The sequence below is a fragment of the Labeo rohita genome, chromosome 20 (assembly GCF_022985175.1).
Source record: "Labeo rohita strain BAU-BD-2019 chromosome 20, IGBB_LRoh.1.0, whole genome shotgun sequence".
Classification (NCBI taxonomy): Eukaryota; Metazoa; Chordata; class Actinopteri; order Cypriniformes; family Cyprinidae; genus Labeo; species Labeo rohita.
In genome coordinates, this window is record NC_066888.1 from 25,076,501 (window position 1) to 25,100,510 (window position 24,010).

The window sequence follows — 24,010 nt, forward strand, 5'->3', positions numbered from 1 at the left end:
GAAAATTAGCCTATTTTCAAAAAAAGCGGAGCGCTCCTGTAAACTTTACAAAAGGCCGTCATCCTTAGATACAAGTAGGACAGTTTTAAAGTTGACATAGGGTCATATCATTCAATGCTTGGATACTTACAATTACAGGTGACAAATTTCTTACATGACTTACATTTCTTACATTCTTAAATTTGTTTTTTTGATATTATGATATTTGAAGGGCTAAAAACTAATCAGTTAAACTTTAATTAAAACATTTCTTTGACATTAAAAATGATATAAATTGCATTATTTTATGAAAATAACCGATCTAGATAAGACCATTTTTTTCGTCTGGGATCATTTACAACCGCATTGGGATCGTTTGAAGCCGCATTTAAATTGCATTTTGAAGGTTCAAAATTGGGGCACCATAGCAGTCCATTATATGGAGAAAAATCCTGAAATGTTTTCCTCAGAAAACATAATTTCTTTACGACTGAAGCAAGAAAGACATGAACATCTTGGATGACAAGGTGGTGAGTACATCATATGTGAATCTTTGTTGTGGAAGTGGTCCGCTCCTTTAAGAAACCCATTCAAGAATATTTTATTTTATTGTTTACCAACACACACCTATCCAAAGACTGTGCAGACACAGGCAAATAAACATATTATTAAAGCCCTTATACTGACAATAGAAAAAAACACCTTTCACATGATTACATAAACACAATCCTATTTCTTTCTTAATGATTCTTTCATTCTATTAATAGTATTGCTGTATTTATTTTTTGCACTTTTTATTTTTATTTGTTCTTAATATGCATCTAATTGGCACTACAAAAGAACTACATGATTAAATATAAACACATTGAATCAGCAAAGTAAAAATGCATTCTTAAAGGGGTCATATCATGGATATGTAATAATCCTTGATCATTTGAAATGAAAGTGTTTACTGTAGACACACTGTACTCAAAATATCTTGCCCAAAAATAATTATTCAAACTAATCTGTAAAAATACCTCTTCTAGAACTACCTTTAGTGACTGTGAATTGATATATTAACACACGACCACCCATATGTAAATGTCATCAGTGTGTCAAAAGGAAATTAAGGTTGTTATTGGGACAATTAAAAACCATATTTAACATATTTGACTCATTTCACTGGTGAAAATGCCATTTTCATAGAATTCTTAAAGGAATAGTTCATCCCCCCCCAAAAAAAAAGGATGCCGTCAGTTAAAAATTGACCTCAGGAGATGAAAATAAAAATATATGATGAATCTTCTTTAATATATTCTGAATTGTACTAAAGGAAAAGACCCCAAAACTATCTTTAAAACTGCAATTTTTCCATTTAAGGAAAGAAACACTGTTTTGCATATAGCAGTGAACGTTTAATGCATGGTAAAAGCATTAGTCAAATGAACCTTAAAGAAAGCTGCTATTCTGGACAGCTGCTCTGCGTGTTACACTTTAAATGCTGAAATGTGTCTCGGATAATATTCTGCCTAAAGAAAAATGTGTGTAATCTGGTGCAAAAGAGCAAAAAACCCTTCACCTGAGCTTGTGCGGGAGGATAAAAGCTTTAGCACTAAGCACCAAAGGTCCTCTTAAAAAGACATCCAGTCACTGTAGGAGGCAGTAAGCATGTTTAGATTTTTCCTTTCACTGTATAAGCATTTTTAAGAGGGGTTGAAGCTGGAATTTAAATTTGAGGGGCTTTAATAATGCAGAATAGGTTTGTTACATATAGGCTTATCTGCATAAAGCAAAAAGTGGTCTGACCGTGAAGGAGAATTCAAATGAAAGAATTGACTGGTACTCTTTCTGACAACTGATCATGGCCGTTCAGTGCTATCCAGCCGAAATGCTCTGACTTATTGCAGCATTTGTGGTTGAATTTGAAATGATACTGCATGTAATGTTATTGGCTGTTTCTCCTCTGAAATGCTGTTGGGTTTTCCTGCAGGTGTTTTGCAGCCCTTGGGGATGTGTCCAAAGCTCGATTCCTAAATGAGACCAACAAAATTGCAGATGCAGTCTCAAAGGAATATGTATGTAGTGCAGGTCTTCAACCTGTAGCAACTCTAATATCATGTCTACACTTGTAGAATGGACATTTTTTATTGTTGTACTTGTACTTAAATGTGATATTCTGTCCTGTAGGGTGGTGATGGTACAGACCACTACCAGGTGAAAGCACGACTGGCCATGCTGGATAAGAACTTTAAGCTTGCAGAGATGTATTACATGGAACAGGTAAAGAATAGTTTCTGATGGTAGCAAGTAGGAGTGCCACTTAAAGGGATAGTTTACCCAAAAATGAAAATTCTGTCATTAATTACTCACCCTCATGATTATGTCCTTACTACATTTCTGAGCCTTGTATGTGGTAGTACTGTCTATGCAGGGTCAGGAAGCTCTTGTATTTCATTAAAAATATCTTAATTTGTGTCTTATTGGTTTGGAATGACACGAGGGTGAGCAATTAATGACAGAAATTTTATTTTTGGCTGAACTATCTCTTTAAAAGTACAATTACCAGTGTATTAAATTCAAATTCAAATAAATGAACAAAAAATAAACAGACATGTTTTAAAACTGTTTATTTAATTCATGTTTAAAAATTAAATAAATGTTACATTTAACAATAAAATAAGTAAAAACTACAAATTTAAATTAAAAAATAATTAATAAAATAATCATTATTAATTGATCTCTAAAAAAGTATTTTCCACAGTTTTTTTTTTTTTTTTTTTTTTTTTTTTTAATCTATTTGGCAATTGAGTTTAAAAAAATCACATTTGGACAGTTCATACGTGGGAGCAAAAGAGCTGACATGGTTATATCTCGATTGCTGTGAGAAATATTACTATAACTCTGCAGAATGCGGTGGATGAAGTGATGGAAATGTACCAGGAGATTCACATGTGGGATGAATGTATTGCAGTGGCAGAGGCGAAGGTAATATCTGTTTTTACATACAATATCATAAATATTCATAACCTCCAGTCCAAATTTTGTTGTCTTATTTAGCCTAAAACAGGGGTTCTCAACAGGTCTTGCCTAGATACATTGGAACTCAAGTAGTGATCCAACATTGAACCAGAACTATAGAACTATTTATTGTACACAAGTAAACAAAATGTCTTTAAAAATCGAATATTGCAATTTACTATTATCCATTCCTACCATTGCAATAATACCATAAACTGCAACAGTATACAAAATCGATTATCTGGATTCTGAATGACTCTTGAATTTTGATGGTTTCATGTTGTCAGCAGTCAAAAATTCACTGCATAAAACATGTTTGAGTGATTCCATCGTCTTGGTCATATTTTCATTAAACTTGTGAAGTGTTATTCATGTTTTTTTGAGGATGAAGGCATATCACATAACTTATGTTAACCATGTTCCCACACTATTTTCTCATCCCTTATAAAAGCTGATAAGCCTTTTTATGTTGCTACCTTAAATATGCACAATGATATGGTTATGCATTTTATATTATTTGCATATAGCAGCTGTCTGTGAGGCTGCAAAATCAGCTTTTTGCTAATATTAAATGTGTTTACCCCTTGAAGGGCCACCCAGAGTTAGACAACTTGAGACGCAGTTACTATTCTTACCTAATGGAGACCAATCAGAATGAGAAAGCCGGTGAGGTGAAGGAGAACGAAGGAGACTTCACTGGTGCTGTTAACCTCTATCTGAAAGCAGGACTTCCTGCCAAAGCGGCCTGGCTAGCCATGAGCAGAGACGAGCTCTTAGCAAGCCATGACATCATCAGCCGCATTACTGCTGCACTCATCAAAGGAGAGTTTTATGAGAGGGTGAGTTTGACCTGCGACGGCGGTATGTGGCTTGACAAGATGACAACTGTTAACTTCCATACATTCATAACTTTCAAATGATTGGCAGAACCATTCGCACTGGTATCGTTTCACAGATTTGAAAGAGAAGTTGTTTTACTTCTAATTGTTCATTATTTTAACTATTATTAAACTCAACAGGCAGGCGACCTGTTTGAAAGGACAAGAAATAATCAGAGAGCCTTGGAGTGCTACCGCAAAGGAAATGCTTTTAAGAAAGGTGAGCCTACCTGGCAAGATCAATCAGAATAGGGTGTTACATTACAGTTGGAACAATAAGTCAGTGGTTGTAATGCAAAGCATCAGAGTTATAGATGCATTGCCTTCATTGACCTCTGCTGATTGCATTGTGCTTCCACAGCGGTGGATCTGGCTCGCGTTGCCTTTCCTGCAGAAGTTGTAAGGCTGGAGGAAGTGTGGGGTGACTACCTAGTGCAGCAGAAACAAATGGATGCTGCTATCAACCATTACATAGAAGCCGGGTGAGTTTCTAAAGTAACAAATCTCTATAGATCAGGACTATTATAGTTAGAAAATAGAAAAAAAAACATTTTCAATTTTGTTTTTACTTCATTGCCTATACACCACTGATCGTAAGTTTCATTTTATTCAGCGAGGATGCATTATATTGATCGAAAGTGACAGTAAAAACATTCATTATGCTACAAAAGATGTTGCAGAATGATTGCTGTTCTTTTGAATGTTCTTTTGAACATTTGGAATGTTACAAAAGATTTCTATCTCATATAAATTTTTTTGAACTTATTCAACGGAGTCCAAAAAAATCACATTTTTCACAAAACAATCAGCAGCAGCACAACTGATTTCAACTGTGATAATTATAATAAATGTTTCTTGAGTACCAAATGAGCATATTATAATGGTTTCTGAATGATCACGTGACGCTGAATACTGGAGTAATGATGCTGAAAATTCAGCTTTACCATCGCAGAAATAAATTGCAAATAGAAATAAAGTATATTAAATTGTCTATAAAATATCTTAAATTGTAATATTTACCAGTATTACTGCTTCTATATTTTTGATCAAATAAATGCAGAGACTTCTTTCAAAGGCATTAAAGTATATTACTGACCCCAAACTTTTATACTTTTAATGCCATGTTTTAATTTTATTTTGTCGTTTTATTTGTCCTTACCTGACTTTGTCATTTCCTCCGTTAAAGACGTTCCACCAAGGCCATAGAGGCAGCGATCGCAGCACGCCAGTGGAAGAAAGCATTGCACATATTGGAGCTACAGGAGGACAAAACTTCTGCCAAATATTACCTGAAAATAGCTCAGCACTATGCTTCTGTACAGGAGTTTGAGGTAGAAAAAAAACAAAAAAAAAACATTTCAGCTGTCAAATATTAACAAATGGTCTCACATTTCTAAAAATATGATCTGGGTTTAAATCTTTGTTGGCTAATGTAATTTCTCTTAACTGCAGGTGGCAGAACGCCTATTTGTGAAGGGTGATCATACCAAAGACGCTATAGATATGTACACTCAGGCTGGGCGATGGGAGCAAGCTCATAAGGTCAGTGTCACATTGTGCATAAGATATTGATAAATTATACATTCATTAATAATAGCTGTATGTTTAGTGCCAGTTTTTTGGTGTATGATTAAATGCCGTATGTCTCTCAGATTTACTTTTGGATTTACTTTTGGATTTGGCCAATATGCAACCGCCTAGCAACCACAAAAAAACACTCTAGCAATTGCATAGCAACATGCTAATAAATCAGTGTGTAGTAGTAATTATAAATTGGATGGATGGAAGCTGAGAACACAACTGCAGTTGTTTTTTTCTTCATTCAAATCATGAACAATTTACATTTTAATTATTACTAATCATCAACAATTTACATTTTAATTATTATGTATCATTCCATTCCCATCTCTTGTTCTCTTTGTCCGTCTTCTACACAGCTTGCTGTGAAGTGCATGTCACAAGAGGATGTGTCTGCCCTCTACATCAGCAGAGCACAAGAGTTAGAGAAAGAGGGGAAGTACAAAGAAGCCGAAAGGTGAAAACATACGCATACACACACTGTTGTTTTTCTAATCTGACCTTTGTTTTTGACTGGGTTATGAACATGTTTGAGGTTTCAGTCACATTTGAAGCACATTTAAAATTTAAGGATTAGTTCCCATAAATTGCTAAAGAAAAAAATCCTGATAATCTCCCATGTCATCCAAGATGTTTGTGTCTTTCTTTTTTTCCTTCAGTCAAAAAGAAATGAAGGTTTTTGAGGAAAACATTCCAGTATTTTTCTTCATATAATGGACTTCAATGGGAGCCAACGGGTTAAAGGTCCAAATTGCAGTTTCAGTGCAGCTTCAAAGGGTTCCACACGATCCCAGCCGAGGATTTTACCTGGTGAAACGATTGGTAATTTTCAAAAAAAAAAAAAATCTATACTTTTTAACCACAAATGCTCATCTTGCACTACCTTTGTGATGCGCTTCCGCAACTTCACGCATTATGTAATCAAGTTAACGTACTTTGGTTCAAAAAGGTAGGGTAGTGTGACAAACTCAATCTCCTTTTCTCTTCCAACTTCAAAATTGTCCAACATCATTATTTTTGCTTTTTTCTTTGTAAAGGCCGGTTGATTTTCTTTGCACGTTTTTTTTTTGTAAACATTGGGTCAGTACTTCCGCCTTTCCAATGTGACTATGTAGCGCGTGAAGTCGAGCTAGTGCAAGATGACCATTTGTGGTTAAAAAGTATATACATTTTTATTTTTTTTTTTAGAAAATGACAGATTGTTTTGCTAGATAAAACCCTTATTCCTCACCTTTGAGGCTGCATTGGAACTGCAATTTGGACCTTCAACCCATTGGCTTCCATTGAAATCCACTATATGGAGAAAAGATCCTGGAATATTTCCTGAAAAACCTTAATTTTTTTCGACTGAAGAAAAAAAGACATGAACGTCTTGGATGACATGGGGGTGAGTAAATAATCAGGAAATTTTTATTCTGCAAGTGAACTTCTGCAACCTCTCTCTTTAGGCTTTTTACCACAGTAGATGAACCGGACTTGGCCATCACCATGTACAAAAAGAACAAAATGTACGACGACATGATCCGTTTAGTTGCTGTTCATCACAAAGACCTGCTGCAGGAAACGCACATTCACCTGGCCAAGGTTCAAGAGAACATTTGTATCATTCTTTTATTCTTCCTATTCACATTTTGTTCTAAAACACATTTGACCCAAATCTCCTGTGGTGCAGTTTTGTCTTGTTATTGCACAGTAGATCCTTCACATGGTCTGAGTGCTGTGTGCTGTGTTTATCACAGGAGCTAGAGGCTGAATCCAGGTTTCAGGAAGCGGAGTATCACTACCTAGAGGGTCAGGACTGGAAAGCTGCCGTAAACATGTACAGAGTCAGTGATATGTGGGAAGAAGCTTATCGGGTGTGTGTGCACACTACATGGTCTTATAAGACACTTGAATTGATATGATTTGTGACCCTGGATCACAAAACCAGTCTTAAGTCACACGGGTATATTTAGCAATAGCCAAAAATACATTATATGGGTCAAAATTATGCTAAAAATCATTAAGTAAAGACCAAGTTCTATGAAGATATTTTGTAAATTTCCTACCATATATATATATCAAAATGTAATTTTTGATTATTAATATGCATTGCTAAGAACTTCATTTGGACAACTCTAAAGGTGATTTTCTCAATATTTAGATTTTTTGCACCCTCAGATTCCAGTTTTTTTCAAATGTATCTCGACCAAATATTGTCCTATCCTAACAAACCATACATCCATGAAAAGCTTATTTATTCAGCTTCCAGATAATGTATACATCTCAATTTCCAAAAATAGACTCTTATAACTGGTTTTGTGGCCTGGGGTCACATGTAGAACATAGAGTTTTAAAGATTCAGTGTTCCTCTTCGTGTCTTTGCAACAGATAGCGAAAACTCATGGAGGAGCCAGTGCCCATAAGCAAGTGGCCTATCTGTGGGCAAAAAGTCTTGGAGGAGAGGCAGCAGTTAAGCTGCTCAACAAGTTTGGCTTTCTGGAGAATGCCATTGACTTTGCAGCTGATAACTAGTAAGTTTCTGCCAAGTCAGTGTTAGGATTTAAAGGGATAGTTCACCCAAAAATGAAAATTCTGTCATTAATTACTCACCTTTATGTTGTTACAAACAAGACCTTCATTCATCTTCAGAATACAAATTAAGATATTTTTGATGAAATCCGAGAGCTTTCTTTCCTGCATAGACAGCAACGCAACTGACACGTTTAAGGCCCAAAAAGGTAGTAAGGATGTCGTTAAAATAAAATACATGTATACCTTGTGGTTCTCTCATGAATACACGTCAAAGACTTTCATGGAAGAGAAGAGATTGTTGAATAAAGTCGTTATTTTTGTTTTTTTTGCTCCTAGAAAGTATTCTCATAGCTTCATAACGTTCATAACCACTGATGTCATATGGACAGTTTTAATGGTGTCTTTACTACTTTTCTGGGCCTTGAACATGGTAGTTGCGTTGCTGTTTATGCAGGGTCAGAAAGCTCTCAGATTTCATCAAAAATATCTTTGTGTTCTGAAGATGAACGAGGGTGTTACGGGTTTGGTGCAACATCAAGGTGAGTCATTAATGACAGAATTTACATTTTTGGGTGAGCTATCTCTTTAATAGTGTCCTTCTCTTTTCATGTATAATTGGTGCATGCAAACAACAATTAACCAATGCAATAGTAAAATCTGCCTTTATTTACTTCACAACAAAACTTTTTTGTCTTCTTTAGTGCATTCGACTTTGCCTTTGAGTTGGCCCGACTCGCCATGAAACAGAAGATTCCTGATATTCATCTCAAAAATGCCATGTTCCTCGAGGACCAGGTATTACTGACTGGGGAGAAATTATTCCTTTTTTTCTACACTTTTAATGTCTGTGGCTCCAGCCAAAAGCGAGTATGAATGTGAAATAGACAAAGAAAACTAAAATGGTCCACTTTCAAGGTCGGGGCTGTGCATACAAATTATACTGGAGTTTTTTCACTCTTCATGTCTGATTTGGTCTTTATAATGCAGACTCCAGTGTGAATATTTACTGCTTTTGTATTTTTTCTTCAGGCTTATTTGAATGAATATAATCAATATAAATACAAATAATAATTATAAATAAATGTAATATTTTATATAACAATATAATTTTATGAAATAAAAAATATTTTAAAAATATTGGCAAAAACTTGCTGGTAAAAATATTTGTCAATCTCTAGCCAATGTAGCTAGTGGGCCAAAAAAAAAAATTCTGACTGCACAAATATGTAATTAAAGCAGTCTAAAGCTATGACATTTTGAAAATGTTGTTATTATGACATATTACTCTACACTCATACTACACTTACTCTAAGACAGACCTACATGATTTTTAATCGTATTCTTATTAAAAGTTTATTATTCTCGTTGTTAATGATTGCATTGTGCACAGCATAATTGTAATTTTAAACTTTTAAGGGCAAATTCAATGAGGCTGAGACTGAGTTCATCAAAGCCGGAAAACCCAAGGAGGCTGTGTTAATGTGAGTGAGCTTTTATATCACACTTTCCTACCCCAGAATACAGAGACCACTCTATAGGGGGGATTGCAGCACTTCAGAACTTTTTGTGTCCATAGATTACTGGTAGATTTCATGCAGTTTCTCACATTAAAAGCAATGAGTATCTGGAAGCAGGTGGCACTGGGATTGAGCGTGTTTGATTTGCAGATCTCATGATGGTATGGTACGCTACCGCTTTGCTGCTACAGTGGCAGTGAGCTAAAGATGATGTGATGACACCAAGAAATCATATTGTTAATGATCTTATTTTTCATTTGGTAGTATAAACAAACATTACTAAAGCTTATGCTTAAAAAAAACAATGAAATCAGAAAAAGGAACTAAAAAACATTGCCCTACGGAAATTTTTGCCTATTCTACTATTATAATTTTGTCCCATGCAAGTTAATTAATCTTGTTTTGAGGATTTGAGGATTTATTATGTGGTCATTGTATATACATTTTATCATAGAATTTATAAAAATGATTTTTAACATGTGCGTGATCGTGACACTATTTCTATTGCAGGCACGTCCATAACAAGGACTGGAGTAATGCCCAGAGAGTGGCAGAGGCTCATGATCCGGAAAGTGTGGCAGATATTCTAGTGAGCCAGGCCAAGTTCTGTTTTGACCAGAAGGAATTCCAAAAAGCTGAGGCCTTCCTGCTCAGGGCCCAAAGGCCAGAGCTAGCTATTAAATACTACAAAGTAAGAGTCCTTAAAGCACAATCTGTACATAGACAATGAAAGTTTTACCAAATGTTTAATGGATAGTTCACCCAAAAATCCTATTTGCTTTAGCTTCATGTTGTTCTAAATCCATGTGATTTGGGTCAAACACAAAAGGAGATGTTTTTAAATAATTTGTGAGGTTTTTAATGGCATTTTATCTGACTTTAAACTTAAAACTTAAAACCCTTCCAAACTCACTGTTCACAATCACTGATTTTTTTTTTTCTTATTATTCAATTTTCATTGTTTTTCTTTTTAGAAAAATCCCTTCCAGATTTTTTTTGCATAATTAATTTTAACTTTTACATACATTACCAGTCAAAAGTTTACTTTTTTTTAAAGAAGTCTCCTCTGCTCACCAAGCCTACATTTATTTGATCCAAAGTGCAGCAAAAAAGTAAATATTTTTAGCAAATTTTTACTTTTTAAGATAACAGTTTTCTATTTTAATTATTATATTAAAATATTAAAATATAATTTATTCATGTGATCAAAGCTAAATTTTCAGCATCATTACTCCACCCTTCAGTGTCACATGATCCTTCAGAAATCATTCTAATATGCTGATTTGTTGTTCAAGAAACATTTTTTATTGCTATTATTAGCAGTATTTAAATATTTAAATAATAAATATTTAGCTGAGTACATTTTTTCAGGATTCTTTGATGAATAGAAAGATCCAAAGATCAGCATTTATCTAAAATAAAAAAGCTTTTTAAACACTGTACACTATACCATTCAAAAGATTGGAGTATGTATAATTATAGAAGAAGAAATTATAGAAATTAATACTTTTGTTTACCAAGTGATGATAAAGACATTTATAACGTTACAAAAGATTTCTGTTTCAGATAAATGCTGTTCTTCTAAACTTTCTATTCATCCAAGGAACCTGAAAAAATTCTACTAAGCTGTTTTCAACAAAATAATAATAATAATAAACATATTTGAGCTGCAAATCAGAGTATTAGAATGATTTCTGAAGGATCATGTGACTGGAGTAATGATGCTAAAAATGTAGCTTTGACATCACAGAAATAAATTACATTTTAAAATATATTCAAATAAAAAAAGTTGTTTTAAATAGTAAAAATATTTCAAAATTTTACTGTTTTTGCTGTACTTTGGATGAAATAAATGTAGGCTTGATGAGCTAAAGAGACTTCTTTAAAAAACATAAAAAAACTTTTGACTGCTAGTGTAATTGAACTGAATTAGCATGTTAAATTGTAAATAAAAAATTTAAAATGATTACAACTTTAAATCATGACAAGAATAAAGCCAACAGCTAAAGACTGTAAAATTGATCACCATTATATTTTAATAAATTGTTAATTTGCATATAAAACTTTTTGTATGAACAACTGTAAGATTTCTTCTCATTAGCTAAATATGAATATAAGGTTATGCAGGCTTTGAAGAACCATATTTTTCTTATCCAGGACGCTGGGATGTGGACTGATGCAATGCGGATCTGTAAAGACTATTTGCCCAGCAAGCTGAGCGTCCTTCAAAAGGAATATGAAAGCGAGGGCAACTGGTAAAAGAACTCTCTTTTAACTCCTCTACTATCTGTGTCTTTTTTCCCGCCTTACTTTCATATGTGTCTCATTTGCTATTTCAGAAAATCCTCCCTTGTTTATTGTTCTTCAGAAACTAGGGCTCTGCAGTTGTGCGGAAAAACTAGCAGCTCTGAACTACATTCGGATCCTCTTTTCGTTGCTTGGCTTCCCTCCTTTATTAGAACATGGCAGCTTTTTATCCTAAATTAAATCCATAATGAGCAGCTCATTAACGCGCAGACACGCAGCAAATCCGTCTCCACTGATAATTTTCCTATTTTTAATGACTTGTGGGAAAACATCAAAGCCGTCTTCACTGTCTTCCTTGGGAAGAAAAGGAGAAACATTTTGCATAGTCAGTTCAAGGCCCACTCAGCAGTAATATAGGCTTCTTGTATCATTAACCTATTTTCAATCAAGAGTCTGAACTTTCTTGCCATGTAGGCTTCATAACTGACTCTGCTGGTCACTTTAGGATCTCAAAGGTGTTTATCTCTTTCCAAAGGCAGAGGTGTATGATGTGAATTTCTTCAGCCATGTGGCTTTGTTTTGCCTGTCCATTGCACTGAATCTTTTTACAGTAGTATGAAGCAGGAAGTGGTTGAGTGCTTGCATTCACAGCTGTGGAATTCAGTTCACTTTGTGCAGTTTTAAAACCTTCATTTTTAAACATTAAAGCACACAAAACATGGTACTAATTTTTTTTTTAAAGCTGAAGGTTTTTCATGTAGCTTTCACGGTCATTAACCACCAGGTCATCTCAAGATTTGAAGTAGGCAAGTCTGAACACCTTTAATAAATAGGGGTTTTAAGTCTTTATTCAAAACTCTCACAGTAAAATGAACTGCAAACTATTTAGCCAGCACTAATAAATGGTAATACTTACTGCTTTTTCCTTTTTTTCCTCTCATGAGTGGTATGACGTCACTAGTGGTGGAAGGAAAGCAGGAAATGGTAAATTTTGTTGTACAAGTCCATAAGAAATAAATGTATTTGTGTGTGTGTTTACAGGGGTGTGGAAGGTATGGTTGAGCAGGCTCAGGAGTGGGAACAGACAGGCGAGTATGCCAGAGCTGTCGACTGCTATCTGAAAGTGAAGGACTCGTCTAACATGGACTTGCTGATGAAGTGTTGGATGAAGGTAAGGTCCAGACTCACCAGTCACAATGTCCTCTTTATAAAGAATATTGTTGTTTAGTAAATTTTTTTTTATTAAATTTTTCGATCCGTTATTATTTTAGGAATGTTTTAGCAAGTTCAGTGAATTTTCAAGTCCAAAATCCAATAAATTTCAGTAGAAATCCACCGGGAAGTTTGCATCGGGTTCCGTTGGTCATGCAATTTTACTTTATGAATAGAAAGCCACTTGGTTTGAAAAAAACTTCTGTGTGAGCGGTGCTTCATACATTGCCACACTATTGACAGTAGACAATTGGTCTTTTTTTGTCTGCAAAATTTTGTTAATGTTACTGCACCTTAGGGCCGGGTGATAAAACCAGTCTTAGCTTCACTTCACTGGCTTCCTGTCTGCTTCAGGATTGATTTAATTTTTATTGTTTGTTTTGAAGATTTTAAATGATTGGCGCCTGCTTATTTATCAGAGCTTTTACATGTCCACACTCCTGTTAAAGCACTGAGGTCGTCCAATCAGGTGCTCCTTGATGTTCCAAGAGCCAGGTTAAGAAAATAAAGGTGACCGAGTTTTTTTCAATGGTGGCACCTAATTTGTGGAATAGCTTACCTGTACACATAAGAATGGCTCAGACTCTTGGAATTTTTTTTTTAAGTCGAGACATTGCGACTTTTCTATTATATTTGTCTTGCTTGTGTGTGAGTTTTTCTGGACGTTTGTAAAGGAGAAATTCACTTCTGGAACAAATATTTACAGATCATGTACTCACCCCCTTGTTATCCAAGATGTCCTTGTCTTTCTTTCTTCAGTTGTAAAGAAATTATGTTTTTTGAGGAAAACTTTTCAGGATTTTTCTCCATATACTGGACTTTAATGGTGCCCCTGATTTTGAACGTCCAAAATGCAGATTCAGTGCAGCTTCAAAGGGCTCTAAACGATCCCAGTCGAGGAAGGAGGGCCTTATCTGGTGAAACGATCAGTTATTTTCTAAAGAAAAAAGACAATTGAATTATTTTTTAACCTCAAATGCTCGTCTTGTCTAGCTCTGCGTGAACTCTGTGTATTCCGGTTCAAGACAGTTAGGGTAGGTCGAAAAACTCCCATCTCAATGGGTCCTCCAACTTCAAAATCATCCTGTATCGCTGCAGAAGTACCGACCCAGTGTTTACAAAGTGAACATGCAAAGAAGATCAAACGCTCTTTACAAAAAAAAGTATAAAACAGCGATGTAGGATGATTTTGAAGTTGGAGAAGAAAATGAGATGGGAGTTTTTCAACATACCCTAACTGTCATGAACCAGAATACACAGAGTCCACGCAAAGCTAGACAAGATGAGCATTTGAGGTTAAAAAGTATATAAATTGGACATTTTCAAAAAAAATAACCAATCGTTTCGCTAGATAAGACCCGTATTCCTCTGTTGGAATCATTTGGAAGCTGCACTTAAACTGCATTTTGGAAGATCAAACTCACTGGCACTATAGAAGTCCACTATATCGAGAGAAATCCTGAAGAAAGAAAGACATCAACATCTTGGATGACAAGGGGGTGAGTTAATTATCTGTAAATTTTTGATCTGGAAGTGAACTACTCCTTTAAGGAAAAATGACTGGAAAAGTTTAAAGAATTCAAAAGCGTAAAGTGTTTGTCATGTTCTGACCGTAAAGAGTAGTTAAAAAACAATTAACAGTTTAATTTGTACAGCTTTCACTTAGGACCAAAAATCCCTTGAAAATATAAAGATTTAAAATTTATTGTGATAATTATTGTTATTGACTGAAAAATTTTGTTCGCGATAATTAAAAAAATATTTTTGCCCATATCTTAAGACGTTAGTTATTATTATTATTAAGGCAAAATAATAATATTAATAAAGGTAATAATATATATATATATTTAAAAAAATTACACCAAGAGAGCTTGACTTATATAAACAATTATATTTGAAATTATAAATTATAGATTAAATGATTTCCTTCTTCAAGAAATGACTAAAAACACATCTCTTCCATCTTTGTTTGACCCTAGCACTATATATTATAATTCTATTTTATACATTTGTTTTCTTTTGTTTGTTTGTTTTAAAAAACACTTGATTCTAGACTGCAACTCTGTTAGTTTTCTAACTGCTTGATTTCTTTAAACACACTAGCTTTCTCTATTGTTTTTCTGTTCTATCTAATTTTTTTGTTTCATTTATTATATAATTAAAAAAGTCGCTTTGGATAAAAGCGTCTGCTAAATGACTAAATGTAAATGCATATGTTAAGTTATACTTATTTGCATTTTACTAAAGTTTTTATTTAACAAAGACGCCTCTTTGACAGAGGTTCACATGTGAATTTAAGACTAGACATTGCATTTTCATCTGCATCCCTTATAAATTTTTACTGATTAATATTTTCTGTGTGTGTGAGTGTTTAAGTTTATTATTTAGCTTGAAGGTCTTGCAAAAATCTTTTTTTGCCCAGTCGGCAAAGCATTATATTAGACTAAAGAATGATTAATTTAAGAAAAAAGGTCCTCTGTTGACATGAAATATCTGAACATGAAAAATGTTTTTATGCTCCTAGGTAATTATTTTTGTTGCATTTAGTTTTCACAAAGGGTTTCTCATCTTTTCATGTCCTTCAGGCAGCAGAATTGGCCATTAAATTTTTATCTCACGACAAGGCTGTGGACGTCAGTCAGGTCGTCGGGCCACGCCTGATTCAGCTCGGAAAGTACAACGAGGTATGTTTCTTAAATTTTTTTTCATGTGCGGAATCACATTTAGTATATAAAACTCTCCATTTGACATTGACATTTGTTTTTTATTTTCCTCACAGGTGCAATTTTGTGCACAAATACTGAAAAATCCCCCCAAAATACTAGCTTTTTATTCTTTCAAAGTATTGTGCTTTGAGAGCGGCACACCGAGAGGAAATGGTGCTTTCACTGTGCCCATGTGTGCGAGTGTATATTTAGTATATGACACAAAAGCAATGTGACCGCACAAAAAGCTCACAGACTTCCATCTATTCTTCTGCGTCCTCGAGCCATGGACCTATTGAGATACAAAATGTTTTTTTGTTTTTTTTTCAGGCTGCTGAGCTCTACCTCAACCTGGACCTCATTAAGAACGCCATAGATGCATTCATTGAGGGAGAAGAATGGAACAAAGCTAAAAGAGTGGCCAAGGAGCTCGATCCAAGGTGAGCCCTTAGCAGACTGGTCGCCCCTAACAACGCTACAGCCAACAATGCGAGAGGCAGGCAGTGAAATCACTCTCTCGCTGTCAGAAAAATCACTCAGTGCAACAAATGAAGTGCACGACAGCACAAGGCCAAAGAGGTGCAGATGGCCTTCGCAGTTTATCTATGACTGTCTTTTATTTACGGATGGAAAAATAGGTTTAGGAATCAAGTCTAAATGCTTTCCGGTTGTGCATGAAGTGTATTTTTAAAAGATTGACTGGTGTAGAATAAATATTTATGTCTTGTTGCGAAAACCGTGACGTCATTCACTTTAAGAGTTTGCCGATATTGAGGTTTTGTGATATTTCCTTCCTTCACAGGCTGGAGGAATATGTGGACAGACGCTACAAAGAGCACCTGAAAAATCAAGGCAAAGTTGACTCTGTAAGTTCACCTTATCAAATTAATTTCTCTTTTTTCCACTTTTATTAATAGAGATATTACCAAGAGGACTGCTTAGCTGTGGCCAGTTAGCCTGGTGGTAGATGCTGGAACTACACCATAATGGAATTAAAAGCTTAGCATTAAATGTAGATATATAATAAAATAAAATAAATCATATTTTAACAGTGCTACACTAGCGATAATACACAACTGAACTTTTTATTTTTTGTTTATTTTTAAATTATTTTACTTTTAATTTAAATTTAAAATTTTATTTATTTTTAATGAAACAAAAAAAAACTTGTTTTATTATTGACTGAACTAGAGCTTTTTTTTAAATCACAATTTTATTTTAGTAACTGTATTGTGTATTACAATCAGCATATAAAATGTATCATTGAGAAGCTTTCAAAGGCTTATTATTATTATTAATAATGATAATACTAATAATAATTACATTGTCATTGTCACCATTGTCATTGTTATGATTAACATGAATATTTATTATTTATAGTATTTTTAATGTTTATTAGTAAATTATTCATACATTTTAGTTAGTTAATTTAAATTGATTTAATTTAATTATTAGTAGTTTTATTTTTTTATCCTAATTTGTCCTAATAGTTTTTCTTTTATTTTTTTGTTTTTTAGTATTCAATCATTCTTATTATTATTAGTATTTTTAATTGTCATGCTTATTTATTATATTTATAAATATAATTAACATGGTTTATGTTATTTTAATATTAATATATATTTTGTTTATTTATTTTTAATAAAAACCTTTTTTAAATTAAACCAAAAAATAATGACTAAAATAGAGACACAATTTTATGAATCACAATTTTATTTAAGTAACTTGCATTTATTAGCGTATTGCAAGCAGAATATAAATATAAATATCATTATATTGTAGAAATGTTTGTATGTTAAAGCAATAGGCCTGTTTTAAAGGCATATTATTATTATTATTATTATTATTATTAATAAAAATAATGATAATACTAATAACAATTACAGTCATTGTTATGATTAACATAATTATTTATCACATAATTATTTTTATGTTTATTAGAAAATTATTCAATTTTAATTAACTTTTAATTTAATTTGAATCAATTTAATTATCAGTAATTTTTATTTTTTTTTAATCCTAATGTTGGCCTAATAGTTTTCCTTTTATTGTTTCATTTTTCGTTCAGTATTCAATCATTCTTCTTCTTGTTATTATCATTAATTGTCATGGATATTTTTTATATTTAAAAATATAATTATCATGGTTTATTTTTATATTTTTAGCATTAATATATATTTTTGTATATTTATTTTTAATTAAACAAACAAACAAAAAAAAAAACATTTTTTTAATTAAACCAAAAAATAATGACTTATATGCAAGCAGCATATAAGTCTGAATATATAGCTATATTGTAGTAATGTTTTATCAATGGCTGATTTTTTTTTGGAGGACTCCTAAAAGCATGAAATTGACTTATTTTTCCCCGCCTGCTGCTTCTGACATCACAACTCAGGATAGTTGCCATTGACATAAATGAGAATACTAGCAGATAGCTTTCTCCAGGTATTGTAGACCTCCTTGGGAGAGTGAAAGGGGACAGGATTGTTAATCGAACTCGTGCCGCCCACTTGAGTAGTATGGCTCAAAATGTCAGGGAACTGCTAGCTGTCAGAATCCTGTTTAAGTTCGAACAAATAAAATCTATTTCCTAGCAATGGAGGTTGAGGTTAAAGAATGCATTAAATGAGCGTAACATAACACCGCAGACAGCAGCTCCTCCGCTCTGGAACTTCATTGTTTTCAGTTATTGTTGAGAGGAGAGAAAAATGGAGACAATTGGCTTGATTCAATTTAGAATAACAGATATGAGTCACCAAATTGATGTGAACGCTCGCCTCTCATTGCAGTGCTTCACTGGCTGTTTGGTTACAGTCAAGGAATGATGCAGGTCAGGGCTTTTTATTGCAAAGAAAGACAGAATGTTAACAAGGAAAGTGGTTCAATGTACACTTACATAATCAAATATAGCCAGTCAAGAATGTGCTATATATTGTATGTGAATGAAAAGTTTTTTTTTTAAACCTTTTTGACTGTACGTTAAAGCCATGAGAAGCTGTTTTAAAGGCTTAATATTACTAAAAATACTGATGCTAATACTAAAAATGATTGTAATTGTTATGATTAATGTAATTATTTATTATTTTTTATATTTTTATTATTAAATTATTATTTTTTTCTTAACTCATTTAATTTGAATAATTTAAGTTATTAGTAGTTTTAATTTTAAAACCTAATTTGTCCTAATAGTTTTCCTTTATTTTATTTTATTTTTTTTGTTTTTCAATATTCAATCATTCATCTTTTTCTTATTATTAATTGTCATGGTTATTATATTTATTAAAATAAATAACATGTTTTATTTTTATATTATTAATATTAATATATTTTATACTTTTAATTATAATTATATGATCATTTATATTTCATATAATATATTTTATATATTTAGTTAATTTATATTTTTAGGAATAGTTTGAATTATTTTAAATCCTAATTTGTCATGTTAGATTTCCTTTATTTTTCATTCAGTATTCATTCATTATAGAATATAATAATAATAATATAAAATATAAAATTAATTACTATAAAATGATAAAAATATATTATTAATGATAATATCAAATAAACAATTATATTAATAATAATAAGCATAATTGTTTGTTTTTATAGTATGTTTATTATTGTTGTTGTTGTAGTAATAATAATAATAATAATAATAATAATAATGGATATGGCCAGGTTTATTTTTATCCTTTTTCAGTATTCAATCATTCTTCATCATCTTATTATTGTCATGGTTATTTATTATATTTATAAATATAATTAACATGGTTTATTTTGATATTATTAATATTAATATATTTTATACATTTAATTGTAATTATATAATAATATATAATCTATATTTTTGATATTTTGGGGAATAGTTTGAATTCATTTAAATCCTAATTTGTCATGTTAGTTTTCTTTTATTTTTGGTCAGTATTCATTTAATATAAAATAAATGAATAATAATAATATAAAATATCAAATTAATTGTTATTAAATGATAAAAGATATTATTAATGATAATATAAAATAAACAATCATGTTAATTATAATAATAATAATATTAATTAATATTAATTATTATTATTAGCATAGTTGTTTGCTTTTATATTATTAGTATTAATATTATACTGTTTTTAAAATAAACATGATCAGGTTGTATATACAACTGAATTATATTAATTTGGACATTCAAGACTCACTCATTCATGTTTATTGAAACCAGTTTGTGACTTATGTCAGAATTTTTTGTTTGTAAAACATATTTAATTGAATGTCCAATTTTAAATTATATTAGACAACGTTTTTGTTTAGAAAATATATTAAAAGACATTTTTAAAAAGGTCTCTCTTGAAAGGAATTTTGAATTTTTATCATTGATTAAACTGAAAAATTCTACATGATTTTTAGGTGTTTATGTAGTGATTGTTTCTTAAGAAAAAAGTTATATTATTGTAAATGATGCTTTGAAATGATACTGTTAATGTTGCATTGAATATAGCCATTGGTGCTGATGTGGCATTAAAAACATTAAAAAAATACTATTATTAATATTTGTAACGTTATTAGTAATTGTTTTAACAGTTTTAAATGTCAGTTTGTCCTAATAGTTTTCCTTTATTTTCAGTTGGTTGGAGTAGATGTGGTGGCTGCCCTTGACATGTACGCTGAGAGAGGACAGTGGGAGAAATGTATTGACACAGCCTCAAAACAGGTGCCAATTCATCTGTTCTTCCCCTCCACACATGTCAGTGTGGAAACATGGCAGCATTTTCACAGAGTATCTGCCTTTCCCTTCTCCAACAGAATTTTAAGGTCCTGCACAAGTACATCGCTCTGTACGCCACTCACTTGATCAAAGAGGGTGATGCAGAGAAAGTACTCAACCTTTACACCCAGCATGGTGTGCCAGCATATTCACAGGTACATGCAGTCATGTGTGCATAATAAACCAAACTCTTTATTTTTACGTAAGAAAGCAAATGATGCATGATCTCTTTCAATCATAAGGAGTTTTAAATTTAATCAGAAACATGTTTCTTCTTCCCTCCACTATTGCAGAACTTCAACATCTACAAGCGCATGTTCCTGGAGCTGGTGAGCTTAAGGGACCGGGATTGTGCGGAAGCTTATCGGATGTGGGCCGATCTGAGGGACGTCCTTCTACTGCTGGTGAGCTCTGGGTTACTATGGCGGCTCACACTTGGGGCATTATTTAGTCAGTATTGATTTTATATTCAAGTGGGAAATAGTGAATCTGACAGTATCTCTGTGTTGTGCAGTGTGAAAACCTGACCAAGTCTTCAGAAGCTAATTCTCCAGCCCATGAGGAGTTCGAGCAGATGCTGCTGGTTGCTCACTATTACGCCACCCGCTCTGCAGCCAAAGGCATTGACCAGCTGGTGTGTATATACTTCACAGCAGATATTTGTATTGCATATGCATTTTGATATCACATAAACCCTTCAGTAAGATTCAGTAAGATTTTTTTTTTAATATATTGAAAATTTCTCTTCAGCAAGGTGCCTTAATTAGTTAAAAAGTGGCATTTATAATGTTACAAAATATTTATATTTCAAATAAATGGTGTTTTTTAAAACATTCTATTCATCAATAAAACAAAATAAAATAAAATAAATAAAATAACTGAAAAAATGTCATGGTTTCCACAAGAATATTAAGCAGCACCAAATTTCTTGAGCATCAAATAAGCATATTACAATGATTTCTAAAGGATCATGTGACACTGAGGGCTGGAACTGCTGCTGAAAACATCAGCTTTTACATCACAGGAAAAAAAAATACAGTAAAATATATTAAAATATTACATTACAAAAATATGATAAAATATTATATTTTTTTGTATTATAATTGTAATATTATTTCACAGTATTACTATTTTTACTCTATGTTTGATCAAATAATAAAAAAACCCTAATGACATCCAACAAGTTTGAAATTACATGCTGCAGAAAAAAAATCTTTGTTTTCATAATATTTCATCAATATAGCATCTAAAAATTCTCTGCTAATGTAAAAATGGCTGTAAGTTGAAGGAAAATATTAACCAATAATATAAAATATCAATGGGTATTTTTCAGATGGTTAAAATAAAGTCCTGTCCTACATTATTTTGAACAGTAATTTTTTTTTTTTTTTTTTTTTTTTTTTTAAAGAAGTCTCATTTGCTCACCAAACCTGCATTTATTTGATCTGAAGTACAGCAAAAACAGTACAATTTTTTTTTTATATTTTTACTATTTAAAATAACTGCTTTCTATTTGAATATATTTTAAAATGTAATTTATTCCTGTGACTTCAAAGCTGAATTTAAGCATCAGTACTCAAGTCATGTGATCCTTCAGAAATCATTCTAATATTCTAATTTGCTGCTCAAAATTGTATTATTATTATTATTATTATTATGTTGAAAACAGCTGAGTAGAATTTTTCCAGGTTTCTTTGATGAATAGAAAGTTCAGAAGAACAGCATTTATTTATTTAAATAGAAATCTTATGTAACATTATAAATTTCTTTATCATAATTTTTGATCAATTTAAAGCATCCTTCCTAAATAAAAGTATTAATTCTGAAAGATCATATGATACTGAAGACTGGAGTAATGATGCTGAAAATTTTACTTTGAAATTACAGGAATAAATTACATTTTAAAATATATTCAAACAGAAAGTAGTTATTTCAAATAGTAAAAATATTTCAAAATTGTACTGTTTTTGCTGTACTTTGGATCAAATAAGTGCAGGCTTGATGAGCAGTAGAGTACTTCTTTAAAAAACATTAAAAATCTTACTGTTCAAAAACTTTTGACTGGTAGTGTAGTCCAGCCCCAATGTCATCAGGTAAACCCAATGTTGACTTAACATAATAAACTAGCATAGGAGAGTGTACTTTACTTCACCTTTGTTATCTGCATCACTGAAATTTTACATATGTGTTTACTTGTCTACAGAGTTCTGTGGTGGCCAAGCTCTCCATCTCTCTCCTGAGGCACACCGAGCTCATTCCAGCTGACAAGGCCTTTTATGAGGCCGGCCTGGCAGCCAAGGTGAACTCACAGTGAGCCCAGCTCCAAACACACACACACTCACATAGCTGCTTCAAGCATTCATGTGAGACAGAGAACAGGATGGCAGCTAAGAGCCCTGGGAAATTGGCTTAATTCTCCTCTGTTTGCTTCAGTAAGAGCTCACAGCAAGTGTGAATAATTTGATTCGCAAAGCAGTTCGTGTTGCCTCGCGTTGTGAAGCGGCGACGTGTCCTCTTTCTGGAGTTCTTTTTAAATATTCCTTAAACTTTTCATTTTTAATTTGTGCTTCTTCAGTTCGGCGTGTCACTGATGAATATTTCTCATGCAGGCGGTGGAATGGGAGAACATGGCTTTTATCTTCCTCAACCGCTTTTTGGATTTGGCTGATGTAAGTAAAGATGTCTGCTTGTGTGTGCGCAGTCTGATGAGTATCTTTCATATGAAACAAACTTAAACATTACAGATCACTCACAGAGACAGCTGTCTTGCTGCCTCACTGCCAAGTTATTCATTGACTGTACAGACTTTACAGAGTCAAAGGTTTGAAGTCAGGAAGATTTTTTTGTTATATAATAATTTATTTAGTAAAGATGGATTAAATTGATCAAAAGTGAAATTAAAAACATATCGTAAAAAAATAAAAAATTCAAATAAATGCATCTGTATATATATACACACTGCCGTTCAAAAGTTTGAGATTAGTACGATTTTTAATGTTTTTTTAAAGAGGTTTCTGCTTATCAAGGCTGGATTTATTTGATTAAAAATCCAGAAAAAAAATAATATTGTGAAATATTATTTTAATGTAAAATAACTGTTTTCAATGCAAATATATTTTAAAATATGATTTATTCCTCTGATGCAAAGCTGAATTTTCAGCATCATTATTCCAGTCTTCAGTGTCACATGATCCTTCAGAAATCATTCTAATATATTAATGGCTGCAGAAATTCAGCTTTGCATCACAGGAATAAATTTGATTTAATATATAATATATTGAAAAAGAAAACAGTTGTTTTAAATTATAATAATATTTCACAATATTGCTGTTTTATTGCATTTTTGATCAAATAATTGCAGCCTTGGTAAGCATAAGAGTTCTTTCCAAAACATTAAACATTTGAACAATATTGTACCTCCCGAAGAAACTGGTTTCAGACAAACCTCCAAGACACCGTAAATGTCATGTCTAATGATCTAAAACAAATTTAAGTGAGCTTTAAACATAACCAAGTAGAAATTTATAACACTAGTGCTGATTGCAAATTATTGCTGAGTGGAAATTAAAATGCTTCAAATGCTATTTTTATTGTACCTTTTTAATAACATTCTTTAAA

At 32.3% G+C, this 24,010-nt stretch overlaps 1 protein-coding gene across 1 annotated transcript in view; it reads left to right on the plus strand.

The window, feature by feature from the left end:
* Positions 1–24,010, plus strand: part of ift172 (intraflagellar transport 172) — a 38,426-nt gene that overhangs the window by 11,097 nt on the left and 3,319 nt on the right. The window contains exons 19-44 of the mRNA XM_051138846.1: positions 1,952–2,036; positions 2,149–2,241; positions 2,869–2,946; positions 3,570–3,818; positions 3,999–4,077; positions 4,219–4,339; positions 5,044–5,188; positions 5,310–5,399; positions 5,795–5,892; positions 6,884–7,019; positions 7,175–7,291; positions 7,806–7,948; positions 8,651–8,744; positions 9,366–9,430; positions 9,977–10,157; positions 11,624–11,721; positions 12,755–12,884; positions 15,511–15,609; positions 15,961–16,070; positions 16,433–16,496; positions 20,252–20,338; positions 20,431–20,547; positions 20,686–20,796; positions 20,907–21,026; positions 22,596–22,691; positions 23,002–23,061. Of these exons, the coding sequence (XP_050994803.1) occupies positions 1,952–2,036; positions 2,149–2,241; positions 2,869–2,946; positions 3,570–3,818; positions 3,999–4,077; positions 4,219–4,339; positions 5,044–5,188; positions 5,310–5,399; positions 5,795–5,892; positions 6,884–7,019; positions 7,175–7,291; positions 7,806–7,948; positions 8,651–8,744; positions 9,366–9,430; positions 9,977–10,157; positions 11,624–11,721; positions 12,755–12,884; positions 15,511–15,609; positions 15,961–16,070; positions 16,433–16,496; positions 20,252–20,338; positions 20,431–20,547; positions 20,686–20,796; positions 20,907–21,026; positions 22,596–22,691; positions 23,002–23,061 (2,866 nt within the window). The remainder of the gene's footprint in view (positions 1–1,951; positions 2,037–2,148; positions 2,242–2,868; positions 2,947–3,569; positions 3,819–3,998; positions 4,078–4,218; positions 4,340–5,043; positions 5,189–5,309; positions 5,400–5,794; positions 5,893–6,883; positions 7,020–7,174; positions 7,292–7,805; positions 7,949–8,650; positions 8,745–9,365; positions 9,431–9,976; positions 10,158–11,623; positions 11,722–12,754; positions 12,885–15,510; positions 15,610–15,960; positions 16,071–16,432; positions 16,497–20,251; positions 20,339–20,430; positions 20,548–20,685; positions 20,797–20,906; positions 21,027–22,595; positions 22,692–23,001; positions 23,062–24,010) is intronic.